Source organism: Oncorhynchus mykiss, chromosome 19 (assembly GCF_013265735.2).
Source record: "Oncorhynchus mykiss isolate Arlee chromosome 19, USDA_OmykA_1.1, whole genome shotgun sequence".
Classification (NCBI taxonomy): Eukaryota; Metazoa; Chordata; class Actinopteri; order Salmoniformes; family Salmonidae; genus Oncorhynchus; species Oncorhynchus mykiss.
Genome location: NC_048583.1, coordinates 43,095,458 through 43,110,605, shown reverse-complemented (window position 1 = coordinate 43,110,605; position 15,148 = coordinate 43,095,458). Strand labels below are relative to the sequence as shown.

The 15,148-nt window shown below is 41.3% G+C and overlaps 1 protein-coding gene across 1 annotated transcript; it reads left to right on the top strand.

Moving 5' to 3' along the window:
* Positions 1 to 107: 107 nt before the first annotated feature.
* LOC110498358 (prospero homeobox protein 1-like) lies at positions 108 to 10,381 on the top strand. Its single transcript, XM_036953847.1, has 5 exons — positions 108 to 145; positions 2,658 to 4,290; positions 5,991 to 6,100; positions 7,179 to 7,373; positions 9,511 to 10,381. Exons 2-5 carry the CDS (start codon positions 2,739 to 2,741, stop codon positions 9,676 to 9,678), a joined length of 2,025 nt encoding a protein of 674 aa, XP_036809742.1. The 5' UTR covers positions 108 to 145; positions 2,658 to 2,738; the 3' UTR covers positions 9,679 to 10,381.
* The last annotated feature ends 4,767 nt before the right edge of the window (positions 10,382 to 15,148 follow it).

The following is a 15,148-nucleotide window of genomic DNA, read 5'->3' as shown; positions in this document are numbered from 1 at the left end:
TGTTTGTCTCTTCACTTTCCCAGTTGTTTGAGTCAACTCCGAGGCCACGCCTCTGTTTTTGTTTGATACAATGACAGTCGCTCCCGCACTCTTCTCATCTCTTCACTCGGCGTATAACCCGACCCGACTCTACTCAACGTAACAGGTAAGGTTCACATGCTCTGTGTTATTTTACTTTGGCACATGCTCATGATGACAACCAAGTCTAAATAACTCAGATGCATCCGCATTTTCAAAACTAATGGCTATGATTGATTGTTGGTTGACCTTAGTTGATGTCAATAATGGACAGCATTGTCCACGTCCAAATAACTTGGCTGCTAATGATTTCAATGTTGAAATCTGTACGTTTTTTTTGTTTCTATCAATAATTCAGTGAATAAAGACACGTTTATTTGGTATTTTAAGGTGATGTTAGACTAACTTATCAAACATTTGATGGACAAGAACTCTCAACTTAGCTCATCATCAATAAGTACATATACTTTTCATGACAGATACAAGCTGCACTGTAACAGTTTGTAATGCTTGTCTTGTGAAAATATATTCATATTGATTATATTGATTACAGTTTTTTTGGATTGTTTCGTCATTTCTATGCAGATTGATGTATAGGCTGTTTGGTATTATGGTAGAATATCTTGCCTCGTTAAGGATTGATCAAAAGAAAAGTACTTCATAATGTACCTTTCATCATGAGTTGCCTAAAGAATACGATATATTAGATAAACCTTACTATATATTAATTAGGCTCGCTTTACTAAAAGTTGCAAGGAGGGTTTCCATCAAATAAATTAGATGAAATAATGATGAAATAATCCTTATTTAAACTGTAAATCAAGTGTAGAGACTATCTGCTCTTCAGTCATATACCAGGTATACAAAATGGAATGTGCTGTAAATTATGACACCTGAGATAGGTGCTGTATGTGGAATATGAATGACTTCACTGTATTTATTGAGGATGCCTCTTTTTACAACTTTTGTTGTTGTTTTGTCTTCTGATAAATTGTTATTGTAAAAAATGGTTCATGTTCTTCGCTCGAGGCTTATGGTTATTTTGGACTTATATAAAAGTAGAGGTTTATGGTGTGAGGAATAGGTGAAATAGAAATGTATAAAATGTGGATCTCTCACAAATTAGTTGTTTTGTTTTTATAGACTGAAATTCTGTCATTTGTAATTTGTAGTCAAAGGTGAATTCGATCCATGCATGTTTTCACCAGGACACATTTTTTTACGAGCCAACTTAACCTATTGTTTTTATAGAGATTTTAAAACAGTGCATACATGGTCCACACATCGGAATAAAATCCACTTACTAAGAAACTACAATTTAACGCAACTGAGAGATTAAAATATTAATCCCTTTATTTTTCTCTTAATAATATACAGATAACTGCCAAAATAAAGGAAACACCAACATAAAGTGACTTAATAGGGTGTTGGGACACCATGAGCCAGAACAGCTTCAATGCACCGTGGCATAGATTCTACAAGTGTCTGGAACTATATTGGGGGGATGCAAGACCATTCTTCCATGAGAATTCCATCATTTGGTGTTTTGTTGATGGTGGTGGAAAACGCTGTCTCAGGCGCCACTCCAGAATCTCCCATAAGTGTTCAATTGGGTTGAGATCTGATGACTGACAAGGCCATAGCATATGGTTTACATCATCTTCATGCTCATTAAACCTTTCAGTGACCACTCATGCCCTGTGGATGGAAACATTGTCATCATATGGGGGCATAGCCATGGTAGCCAAAATAATGGCCAAAATAAGGGCCTGGACAGTATTTTTATACATGAACCTAAGGGATGTTAATTTCTTAATTAACTCAGGAACCACACCTGTGTGGAAGAACCTGCTTTTAATGTACTTTGTATCCCTCATTTACTCAAGTGTTTCCATTATTTTGGCAGTTACCTGTACATTGAACCTTTGTGTGGTTTTTCGGAATCTTTTCTTGCCTTTCATATACTGATTAAAGAATACCTTTCATGAGTATAAAACTGCTATTCTTTTTATCATTCATATTGACTATCTCCAACCCAAGATGAAAGGGAGACACTAGTGTGCACTCCCCTGTGCCTTGAGATCTTAGAGATTTCACTTATAAATCTGAGGGTCTTCATATAATGAGTGACGGGTCGTTTGATATTCCATGCTATAAATATGTAATAACAACTTTGTTAGCTGAGGTAGTCATTATAAGATCCCGGATTAAATGTCATGTTCTAAAAATGTGAGGCTATTGCATTATATTTTATATTATTTAAATAAATAAAACTGTGTTGGTGGACATCACTACTTTAAGCTCCTAACTCAGGTGTCATAAGCATGATGGTGGGAGGAGATTAATGTTTCCCACCATGATTACATAAATTATATTCAACAGAGTTGATTGAATCTAAGTGGTATGTAGTAGAGAAATGAGGGAGAGCTGTCTACTAACATTTAGTAGTCGAAGTGTTCTGGTGCAAGTCCTCTGGTCTATGTTTTGTATGTTTAACTTTCTACTTTCCCCAAAACACAACCATATGAATCAAAAATATTGTTAAGTGTGCTATACTGTTCACATATATACTGTACTATAGATAGTGTACAGAATGAGAGATTCACAGTATATTCATTTTTTCCCCTGACTTTTTCTAGAGCAGTCTGAGGTCCAGTCATCTCATACTGACTCACTCCAAGGTGTCCTGACACAGCTAGTAAAAAGGTTGCACAGTGAGCATGAACCTGAGCCTCCCTGACCAGAACATGCACAACCCCAGTGACAGTGGTCTGGAGGATAACAAGGCTGGGCTCATGATCCCCTGCTTCCGTAGAAACATGTACGATGAGCCTCTAATTTCATACTCCAATGGATCCATCATCTCTCACCTCCTGCGCAAAACCATACACAACAAGAAGGCTCTGGACGAAAGCCATTTCTACCTACCCACATCGACTGTGTCCAGCTCCACAATGGCTGACTCCAGTCAGGAGGACCAGAGCAGTGTCTCATCCAAGGACAGCGCGGCAGAGTCTGCATCCCCAGGCAGGCACCTCTTGACCAGGGTCAGCCCTGAGGAGGACAGGCCCCTGAGTGATCACCTCCAGGCCAAGCGTGCCCGTGTGGAGAACATCATCCGCAGCATGGCGGGGTCTCCCAACAGCAGGCTCCATGGGGACAGTGAAAGGGCTGAGTCAGACACCAGGGAGGCTAGAGAGGCCTACAGGGAGAACAAACGTAAGCAGATGCTCCTCCAGCATCAGGAGCACAGTCTCTATGCGGCAGCTCCAGCTAACAGAGGCAGCAGTAGCAGCAGCAGCAGTAAGGATGAAGAGTGCCACAAACTGAAGGTGCAGCTCCAGAGCATGCAGAGAATCCTGAGACAGCTCCAGGATAAGTTCTTACAGGTTTATAACCAGGACGACGCTGTGCACGAAGACAGAGATGACACAGGCACAGCCAGCCCTCCTGAAAATGATGACACCACACCAAGCAAAGAGTCTGGGTTCATGTTCCGTATAAACATGGATGAGGAGTTAGAGAGGAAGCATGACAGTGGTAAAGGGGGCTGTAAGGACAGAGTGAAGACAGACAGAAGTTATCTGACACATCAAAGGGGAGGCAAGAACCTACAGGAGACTCTGAAGCATGAGCTCTCCAAAGCGATGAGTGAGAGTGTAGATAGGGTGTTCAAGAAACTCTCCTCCACAGGGCTCAACCAGTCATCTCATCAGCGCATGTGTCACACCCCGGAGCACGTCATTATGGGAGCTGAGAGGAAGAGCCAGGCACCCTGTAACCAGGAGCAATCACACACTGAGGAGCCAGTCAAACCCCAGGCTCTAGAGCACTATGAGAGAAGTGAGGCTTGCAGTCCTAAGGATCAGACCGAAGCTCTGTCTCTAGTGGTCCGTAAGCCGCCCCTGAGCCAGCTTAGCTCAGTTACCCCGACGGTGAAGAGGCCCTATCCCTTACACCAGTCTCCATTCCAGTTCAACTACAGCACACCTCTCCATGACAGTCAAATGCTGGAACACCTCCTCAAATACGGGCCCCACACTAACTTTGGAGGTCTCCCATGCATGCCCCCATCCATGGACAGAACGTCACCAAACTCGGTGGACCTACCCTGGTCCATGAGGTCCAAAGTGACATCCAGCCACCTGGCCCACCACCATCACCCATCAGGCCTGGGTCCAGTGACCGTGGACAGTCTGTGTCTCCCTCATGTCAAGATGGAGTGTGGGGACCTGCAGAGCATAGCAGAGAGAAACTCCTACATGTCTCTCAATATATCCTTTTACTGGCCTGAAAAATCTCTTACTCTCATAGTGTCCCAGTTAACGTCTATAATTGCGTAGGATTTGATGTAATTAATGGCTGTATGAATAAAATGGTATTATATTTTTCCCCACTAAGATAACCTATAGAGGATTACATACACACTGAAACCTAAATGTTTAGTAATATTTTGTTATCTGATATATACCTTAGTATCCAGTACCTCAGTATTCAAACTCCCTGTGTTTTGCCTTCCCAGTTGAACAAAGACTTGTGGAGGTTCATTGCAGCACGAGCAATTCCAGTAAAACAGACTTCAAGGAAATGTTTCTTTTCTTTGATCTTGCTAACCACACAGAAAATTATAGCATCTTCTTTAATCTGAGCAGAGTAATGACTTTAAGTCTAGAAAAAGACAAATAAAAAGGAATACAAGGCTTTGATAAGAATTGTCAGGAACAAAAGCCAATTTTCAAAGGCAGAGAAAGCATCAGTTTCTGTCCAGGAAACAGTGTTTTTTCAGACTTGAAAAGGTACAGAATATATTTCTCTATCATCAGTGTGATAGGGGTGTATCTGAAAGGTCAGAGCTGAGTGCCTGTGGAAAGCAGAAGTGCCTCCATAGCAGAACACTTGTCTTCTTGAGCATACATACACAGCCATTAAACAAATATATAGATTTATAAAGTACATGAATGAGTACATTTTATAAATAATGTTTTTGCAAAATAAGAGACAAGCAATCCAAGAAATATAATCCAGTGAGAATATTTTCAACCACATCACTCTGCATTTTATTTCAATGAATGATTATGATAACTATAATGATAATTATTAATATAATAACATTATCATAAGCAGCGTAATAATAATTATGTCCATAATCACTATTACATAAAACAAATTTGGGTCATTTTTCAATTTTTTGGGGATCATTTTTCAAAAATCAAATATGTTATAGAGACATCACAGGTAAACTGTTGTAAGGCAGCTCCTGTGTGATATGTATGTAAGCTACTGAACAACTCAAAGTTATGTGAAGATCCATAACAAGCTCCGAAGTGGTCATTGTCCTTGGTTGTAAGTATCTGGAGAAGAATATTATCAGCTCTCTCTCAGGATATGTTTTATCTTTACTGTGTAAAGAGCTATGGTTCTCTTTGAACAATTTCTCATCAATCTTTCATTCCAACTTCCTTATTTCAAGGTAGGATTCCCTAATAAATGTATGGTGTGCTGTGACCTGCTGAAAAGGATTACCTACGGTGTGGCTGTGGGCTACAGAGAGAAAGACCTCTAAAGATCGCGTTGAAATATGAGACATTTTATTTGTTACATGATGTATTTCATTTAATAAGACTAAGTTGTTCCTCCCAAACTACTCATCTTTTAATGTTCAGAGGGATGATATAAAATATAATTTATGAAAATACCAATGCAGTGACAAAAATGTGTTTTTAAATGTTAAACATTTGATTAGTTTAATACAATGAAATAGCTGCAACAGAGCCCCAGTCACTAATTAAAATCCCTAATCGAATGAATATTGTTGTAGGGTCATTGTTGACTTCCTGGTTACCGCAGAGCTGTTATTTAGTGTCATCCATTTTAACTGGAGACAGAAGCAACCTAGTATTCTAGTCCATTAACACTTTGAACATTGAATTTGAACTGTATTGTGATTGACTGAAAGTACTTAACACATTGACACATCCAGCAAGGCCTAACCCCCAACCATCTGAAGAAAGCTAAGCTGATGTTCTTCTACACCCGTTACCCCAGCTCCAATGTGCTGAAAACCTTCTTTCCAGATGTCAAGGTAAGCAATCACATTATCATTTAAAATGATATTATTTCCTGTTAGAATGAATAGTTTGTTCTACGTTCACCATATTTGCCTATAGAATACTTGTGGGTGTATTTTTGGGGCAGAATGAGAAGTGAGTTGGAGGAAGGAAACAAAAGAACACACGGTTTAGAAAAACAAAGCTGTTAAGCCAGTAGCATGTCCTGGGGCATAGGCCAGGGAGATAGAGAGGCATTATTTATTTTAAAAGCCACTCCAGTCAGCAAATGGAGTGACAAAAGCCTCTGTAATAAAGCCACTGTCATTTGGCGTCAACACAGGGCAGGTTTTTAAAATGCAGGCAGGTAGGCAGGCTGTGAGGTGAGCTCTGGGCCTAACCACGGTATTCCGTATGTCTGTGTGCCCTGTGTGTCTCCTCTCATGTTTCCTCTCCTTCCACCATGGCCGGGACATGTCCTACTGGAGGCTGTCCGTGTCTGGCCCAGGCCTCCTCACTACTCTGTCTGACCCCTAAGGTCATGGGGGAGACCTGCAGCCAGCAGCCCACTGCGTCTCCTCCTTGTCCACGACCCTGTGGTGGGAAGTGGCACTGAACAAAAGACAGTTCTAATCCGGGTGTCTGTATCAATCCTATCAGGCAGAGTCATTGAGAGGGAAGCTTCCTTCTGTCCTTACGCTGCTCTGCGGCTTTCTCACCGTCCGAAAACACCAGAGAAAAGAAAGGTCTTTCATGCCTGCCCAGCCCTTGGGTGTTGTTCTTTCTTTTTTTCTGGATGAACAGATAGAATAAGAAGGCTAATGTCAAGACTGAGATTAGAAATACATGGCTTTGACAGATGTTTTTTTCATTCAGTAAATTGGTGGGAAAAGATCAGAGTAATTAACGTAGAATAAAATGACAGACCAAGGCTAAACATACAATCCATACATACATTTATTGTCTTGTGGAAGGTTTTACAAGTCAATAATGAAAAAGAAATATGATCGTTTTTTCCCCCCAAACATCTTGATATCAAGTTGATCATGACTTGGTTGATAATGACAAAATCAGGCCATCTTCTCAAACTTGTTGTTGACCTTGTGTCCCCAGTTCAATCGCTGCATCACCTCTCAGCTCATCAAGTGGTTCAGTAACTTCCGGGAGTTTTACTACATCCAGATGGAGAAGTTTGCCCGCCAGGCCATAGTGGACGGGGTCAGGGATGTGAAAGACATGTCCATCAGCAGAGACTCTGAGCTGTTCAGAGCCCTCAACATGCACTACAACAAAGCCAATGACTTCCAGGTAAGTCAAAATATTTGTATCTTACCATATGGTCAGCTCCTCCCCTGGTATCCAATGTAACTATATACTGTATATAAGCTTGTCAATGTTTTTCCATTACCTTTAAATCATTAGATATTACATTAACACCCTCCCTTTCCAAAGTAAATTGAGTGAATTATGTTTATGTATGGGAACAGTGTGTTCATTCTGCTTTCATCAACACTCCTCAGTTTATACAGCCAATTCTGTGTTTTTTGTCCTGAGAGAAACAATTGGAAACTACAATTTGTATTAAAGTGAGCTAAAAAATACAGTTGTTTTGGCATGAATGTGATATATTGTGTGTGTGATGTAATATAAATGTAATACACCGTCATTAGCATATCTGAGAACACATAGGTGTTAAATGTTCCTGGTCTGGTCAGCTACCTCCTACCTCTGTGGTTCTGGTCTGGTCAGCTACCTCCTACCTCTGTGGTTCTGGTCTGGTCAGCTACCTCCTACCTCTGTGGTTCTGGTCTGGTCAGCTACCTCCTACCTCTGTGGTTCTGGTCTGGTCAGCTACCTCCTACCTCTGTGGTTCTGGTCTGGTCAGCTACCTCCTACCTCTGTGGTTCTGGTCTGGTCAGCTACCTCCTACCTCTGTGGTTCTGGTCTGGTCAGCTACCTCCTACCTCTGTGGTTCTTGTCTGGTCAGCTATCTCCTACCTCTGTGGTTCTTGTCTGGTCAGCTATCTCCTACCTCTGTGGTTCTGGTCTGGTCAGCTATCTCCTACCTCTGTGGTTCTTGTCTGGTCAGCTATCTCCTACCTCTGTGATTCTGGTCTGGTCAGCTAACTATTACCTCTGTGGCTGCGGCCACGTATGCCCGTGTCCTTGCCCTGACCCATGTGTCACTCTGCACCTGTGGCTTCACAGCCATTATCTAGACTCTAGAGCGATGCGTTATCAAACTGTGGGAAGAGGAAGCCGCATGAATCCCACTAAAACAACCCGGGATTAGAGGACCAGTATGCCTGATCGAGGCTCAGATTGCTACTGACGCGGAATGCTGAGAAAGACGCTGTAAATTCAGAGGGAGAAAGCTGTTTGGTGGGAAAGAGCAGAGACCATTTTCTTTACCTTGGGACCAAGACATTCCTTACCCAGGGATGCTTTGTGTTGGGAGATGAGGGCAAAAAAAAACAAGTTATGCCAAGAACTTGACTGTTAGCTGGTCTATGGGAAATAATTGCACCGGATAGATCCTTGTCCCAACATCCAAGCCTCGATCTGATGATCTTTGTTGAGAGCAGAGTAAAATTCCTGGGAAGGCTTGGTGCTTTCTCTCTTTCCGAACAGTTAAGTTTAAGGCTACAAAGTCAAAGCAGAATCCCACCACAGACGACTAATGATTCGGAACGGACAGAGAGGACAAAGAACAAGGAGCTGTCCATTTTTGAAAAACATGCTCGTAGGTCTGGGTTCCACAGTGTTGGTTCAGAGACAATGGGAGACAGAGTGCTGGTTTTAAGCGCAGGGCGCAGCAGGTGTTTATTAGCAAAGGACCACAGGAAGAGGCAGGTAGCTTTGTCCAGGGACAGGCAGAAGGTCACACACAGGGATGCCAAAACAGTAACAGTACAGGCAGGGAAAGGCTAATAACATAGTCAGGGAGATCAGGCAAGAGGTTGACGACAGGAAATCTGATAGGCAAAAGTACAGGCAGGAAATAGGCAAAAAGGCGTCGTTAGTGAGGATGGCCAAAAAACTACGATACACAGGAGAACTAATACGGAAATAAACAGAGCTCCGAATAGAATGTGTATCAAAACAAACAATACCTCACAATGATGGGGTGCAAAGAACTGAACTAAATAGTGTGTGTAAATGACATACAGGTGTGTGAACAGGTGATCAGAATTAAGGTGATTGGGATCTGGAGAGTGAGCTGCGTTCAGGGGATCTACTTGTTTGAGAGTGTGAGTTGGAAGCAGACGTTACACAGAGCACCAGTAATGTAAATCAATGAGACAACACACTTACCATCTACTGAAGTGGTTTGCCACTCACAACATCTAAGCTGTTGGCTTAGATGTTTGTTGCTACCAGTGCAGGTGATTATGATGATACTTGACTTTAAGCACAACATTGTGTTTGATCCCTCTACCAACAGGTTCCTGAGAGATTCCTTGAGGTTTCTGAAATTACTCTTCAGGAGTTTTTCAACGCCATTTCAACTGCTAAAGATTCTGACCCCTCTTGGAAGAAGGCAATCTACAAGGTCATCTGTAAGCTGGACAGTGATGTCCCAGATGAGTTCAAATCATCCACCTGCCTATAGACAGAGCAAGCAAAAGCCATGCTCAAGGAAGGAAGGACATTTTGAATTAATTGGATTTTAGTGAGGAAATTCTGGAAAAAAACATGATGTTGTGAATGACGTATTATACACTGCAGGAACCTACTTATGGCACACATTTTTTACCGTCTCAGTAAACACATTATAATACTGCTTCAGCTCTCTCCTATGAGTTTTTGGTAACACACACTTGACACCAAGGTCATAACCATGTCATAATATCTCACAACAGCTGATTATGACACCTACATAAGAGGGTCACAACCCACATGTATTCAAAATCTTTTTTTTTCCCTGCCAAGAAGTTTCCTTTTTTTCGAAAGTTTGTTTCTTCAATATTCTGTTGTTGTTATGAATTCTTTAGTCATGTTTATTTCTCCATCATATTTTAAATAACTTGTGGAAAATACACTTTATGACACTGTCATGAAGCATTATGACCATCATAATCATATAAGCCAAAAAGGCCTATCACGTACATGCCCAGTCATCATCAACAGAGCATTGGGGTAGGTGCATGTCTGACATCAATGTTTGCGCAATTACAATGCTAATTCAATATGTTCAATTAAAAAATATATATATATATATATATAACATAAACATACTGTTGACACGTAGGCTATGGTGTTATGGAATGTTTTGCCTTGTGTGGTAGGTTTTTGCCTTGTGTGGTAGGTTTTTGCCTTGTGTGGTAGGTTTTTGCCTTGTGTGGTAGGTTTTTGCCTTGTGTGGTAGGTTTTTGCCTTGTGTGGTAGGTTTTTGCCTTGTGTGGTAGGTTTTTGCCTCGTGTGGTAGGTTTTTGCCTTGTGTGGTAGGTTTTTGCCTTGTGTGGTAGGTTTGACACTATTATGTAGGTGTCATAACCAGCCATAAAATAACGCAATACGTGTCACAACAGGTTGAAATATATGTGTCATGACAGTGTTATGACCATGTTATAACAGGTTATGACAAGTTATGTCAGCTGTTATGACATATTATGACATGGTTATGACCGGGGGTGTCAAGTAAAGTGTTACTGAATTTTTTTAAAGACTTAGCTGAGTGCACATGTTATTACTGTGTCGTTGTGTTTCCATGTGGATTCAATTAATACAATATGTAGTTGCATGTTTGTAGATTTACTGATATTTAAAGGCAGTGTTTCAGTACTATAGTGTACTTGCTAGGTCTGGTAGACTTACAAGTGTTAAGAAATTTGTACTTTTTATACATATTTTACTTATGCTTCCTCAATGGACATGGGATTTAATCGTCTCTATAGGTGAGACAACGATTAATTCGTATCAAGTGTCTTATGTAAATGTAAATACGCTACAATTACATTTGGATACTCTAAAGTGTTTAAGACCAAATAAATAACCTAATAACATGTAAATATTGCAAATTACCAGAAACGTACATGTACAAATAAAGCTGTTTAGATGTTTGTGTGCCTATTGCTGTAGTCTATGGCCTACTGTCATCTTACTTCCATAGACACCATATTTTGAGTGGTTATTTGATAGTCCAGTTGATAGATTAAAGCTGCACTTAACTTCATCTTGTGACGTCTTGTTTCGTTATAACTGATTGTAAGTTGCTCTGGGTGAGAGTGTCTACTAAAATTACTTAAATGTAAACAAGCACAATTTTATTTTCTTGAATTATTTCACAATTAGTTTCAGGCATTACCAAACATTTAGTAAATATATTTGACATTTTAAGTACTAATGTTTGTAACAACCCATATAAAATATTCCGCCTCAATTCTGAGCCACTAAGGTACCTCTAATCCATGTCATTAAAGACAGCTGTTTGAAGTCCTACAAACTATGTTGCTCACATTGTTCACTGAAGCCAATACAAGTCAACTTTCTAAGGCCTGCATTCATTCTGCGGGCAGCGCGGATGCGAACAACTGCCTTGTCTTAAAAACAGACACAATGCATTCCCTCCTAATGAGTAATGCCCAATGTGACCTCATATCAGAGTTGTGCCACCAAAGCAAAATTCCACAAACCCGTTGACTTTTTCTTCCAGGCACCGGCCCGCTCAAAGCGTGTTAGTCACTTTACAAACACACACGCTCACACACACTGTGACACCACAACTATGAATGGTGTGGTTCCTCTCCCTGTTATCTGATAGAGAGCCGCCTGCTGTTAGCTCAATCCAAGCCTTTCAACTTCAAACCTGCCATGACATTCAGCCATGATGATTGATTATAAATCTATCAAAAGACTATCATTACAATACCCTTAAATGTACAAATAAACATGGTGTAGCCACAGCTTTGACTTCTTATAAACATAAATAAATAGGAATTTTAAAAATCCAAAAGGAGTTAGCATAGATTGAGAATTGAAGCTTTTTATTAAAGTCAACTGCTTCATGTTAATGTTAATGTGACAATTCACAAAACAAACATTTCATTGAAAAACCTGCTAGACACCCAAGCACCAATTGCATCTGAAATGACAACATTAAAGAAATTAAAACATTTGTTTTATTAGCTTCATAAGGAGGATTGGGGAATACAAACAGAGGTAATCATTTAACAGATCATCTTCCTCCATAAATTTACTTAAAATGTAAACTAAATTTAAAAGCCACCGGTTGAACCAAAGTGCTTTGTTCAAGTCAATTTGTCTTCAAATTTTCAGTACAAGACTTGGTAATGTCTGATATGATCAAATAAAACAAAGAGAATTGTCTCAAATGTCCAACTGCCCCCAGGGTTTACAATGCTACAGCTCCCATTGTGACAACATAGAAATAGGAAGGTAAATAGGTCAATCGAACTCGACCAAAACAATGGAATTGCCATGGAAACGCGTGGGGGCTGTGGGAAAAGGCTGTGGGGAAAAGATCCTGAATCATCTCATTGCCCCCCAGCAAAATTAGACTACAGTGGCTTGTGAAAGTATTCACCCCCGTTGCATTTTTCCTATTTTGTTGTCTTACAACCTGGAATTAAAATAGATTTTTGGGGGATTTGTATAATTTGATTTACACAACATGCTTACCACTTTGATGATGCTAAATATTATTGTGAAACAAACAAGAAACAAAAAAACAAAAACTTGAGCATGCATAGCTATTCCCCCCCCAAAGTCAATACTTTGTAGAGCCACCTTTTGCAGCAATTACAGCTGCAAGTCTCTTGGGGTATGTCTCTATAAGCTTGGCACATCTAGCCACTGGGATTTTTGCCCATTGTTCAAGGCAAAACATCTCCAGATCCTTCAAATTGGATGGGTACAGCAATCTTTAAGTCATACCACAGATTCTCAATTGAATTGAGGTCTGGGCTTTGACTAGGCCATTCCAATACATTTAAATGTTTCCCCTTAAACCACTCAAGTGGTGCTTTAGCAATATGCTTCGGGTCATTGTCCTGCTGGAAGGTGAACCTCCGTCCCAGTCTGAAATCTCTTGAAGACTGAAGCAGGTTTCCCTCAAGAATTTCCCTGTATTTAGCTCCATCCATCATTCCTTCAATTCTGACCAGTTTCCCAGTACCCTGCCGATGAAAAACACACCCACCGCACCCCACTACACTTCTCCATATGTTTGGGGAGTCTCCCACATGCATTTTGGCGAACACCAAACGTGCTTGCTTATTTTTTTCATTAAGCAATGGCTTTTTCTGGCCACTCTTCCATAAAGCCCAGCTCTGTGGAGTGTACGGGTTAAAGTGGTCCTATGGACAGATACTCCAATCTCTGCTGTGGAGCTTTGCAGCTCCTTCAGGGTTATCTTTGGTCTCTTTGTTGCCTCTCTGATTAATTCCCTCCTTGCCTGGTCCATAAGTTTTGGTGGGTGGCCCTCTCCTGGCAGGTTTGTTGTGGTGACATGTTCTTTCCATTTTTTAAATAATGGATTTAATGGTGCTCCGTTAGATGTTCGAAGTTTCGTATGTTTTTTACATCCCAACCCTGATCTGTACTTCTCCACAACTTTGTCCCTGACATGTTTGGAGAGCACCTTGGTCTTCATGGTGCCACTTGCTTGGTGGTGCCCCTTGCTGAGTGGTGTTGCAGACTCTGGGGCCTTTCGGAACAGGTGTATATATACTGAGATCATGTGACAGATCATGTGACACTTAGATTGCACACAGGTAGACTTTATTTAACTAATTATGTGACTTCTGAAAGTAATTGGTTGCACCAGAATCCAAGATGGTGTAGCAGTCAGACGTCTGTTTTTGTCTTGTCCCTTCCTGTCCCGTGTATATATAGTTTTACTTGTATATATTTCACATATATTTTCAATCTCAATTTCCATCTACGGACTGAACATACTCTCCTGCAACCCACCTCACCCAATGTGGTATGGATCTGATATTTTTATACATTAAAACTGGAACCCCCACCAGAAGCTAGCCAGCTAACTAGCTCCTAGCTAGTAGTCAGTTATCCACTGCTAGCGGTCATCACCGTTAACTCGGACATCAGCCAGCCTCAGCCCGGTCAATTCCTGCCAGTCTGCACAGCTCGATATCAACCCAGAGCATATCGTACTGCTTTTTCTCTACCACATCTACGGATTCCTACTGGAAGCTCTGAACCTTTACACCAGATCATCACAGCTAGCTAGCTGCTATCCGAGTGGCTACTCCTGGCTAATGTCTCTGTCCTGAAGCAAGCACCAGATAGCCTGGAGCTAGCCTCGAGCTAGGCCCATCTCCCAGCTAGCCGAAGAGGTCCATCAGCCAATTATTGGGCTTAATGTGAGTCTGGAAGGAGAGTTTACAGTCTAACCAGACACCTAGGTGTTTTCAGTTGTACACATATTCTAAGTCAGAACTAACCAGAGTAGTGATGCTAGTCGGGCGGGCGGGAGCGGGCAGCAATCAGTTGAAGAGCATGCATTTAGTTTTACTAGCATTTAAAAGCAGTTGGATGCCACGGAAGGAGTGTTGTATTGTATTGAAGATGATTTGGAGGTTTATCAGCACAGTGGCCAAAGAAGGGTGGATCAGAGAATCACCAGCAGCAAGATCAACCTCATTGATATATACAGAGAAAAGAGTCAGCCCGAGAATTGAACCCTGTGGCACCCCCATAGAGACTGCCAGAGGTCCAGACAACAGGCCCTCCGATTTGACACACTGAACTCTATCTGAGAAGTAGTTGGTGAACCAGGCGAGGCAGTCCTTTGAGAAGCTAAGGATGTTGAGTCTGCCGATAAGATTGTGATGATTGAGTCGAAAGCCTTGGCCAGGTCAATGAAGACGGCTGTAGAAGTACCGTCTTTTATTAATAGCAGTTATGATATCGTTTAGGACCTTGAACGTGGCTGAGGTGCACCCATGACCAGCTCGGAAACCAGATTGCATAGTGGAGAAGGTACGGTGGGATTCGAAATGGTCGGTGATCTGTTTGTTAACTTGGCTTTCGAAGGGCTGGATGGATATAGGTCTGTAACAGTTTGGGTCTAGAGTGTCTCCCCCTTTGAAGAGGGG

Excerpts from the sequence above, each read along its gene's own strand:
- LOC110498358 (XM_036953847.1), top strand. The coding sequence starts at position 2,739 with ATGAACCTGAGCCTCCCTGACCAGAACATGCACAACCCCAGTGACAGT. Across the intron at positions 6,101-7,178 it reads CCTTCTTTCCAGATGTCAAG|TTCAATCGCTGCATCACCTC; the intron begins GTAAGCAATCAC and ends TTGTGTCCCCAG. Across the intron at positions 7,374-9,510 it reads ACAAAGCCAATGACTTCCAG|GTTCCTGAGAGATTCCTTGA; the intron begins GTAAGTCAAAAT and ends CTCTACCAACAG.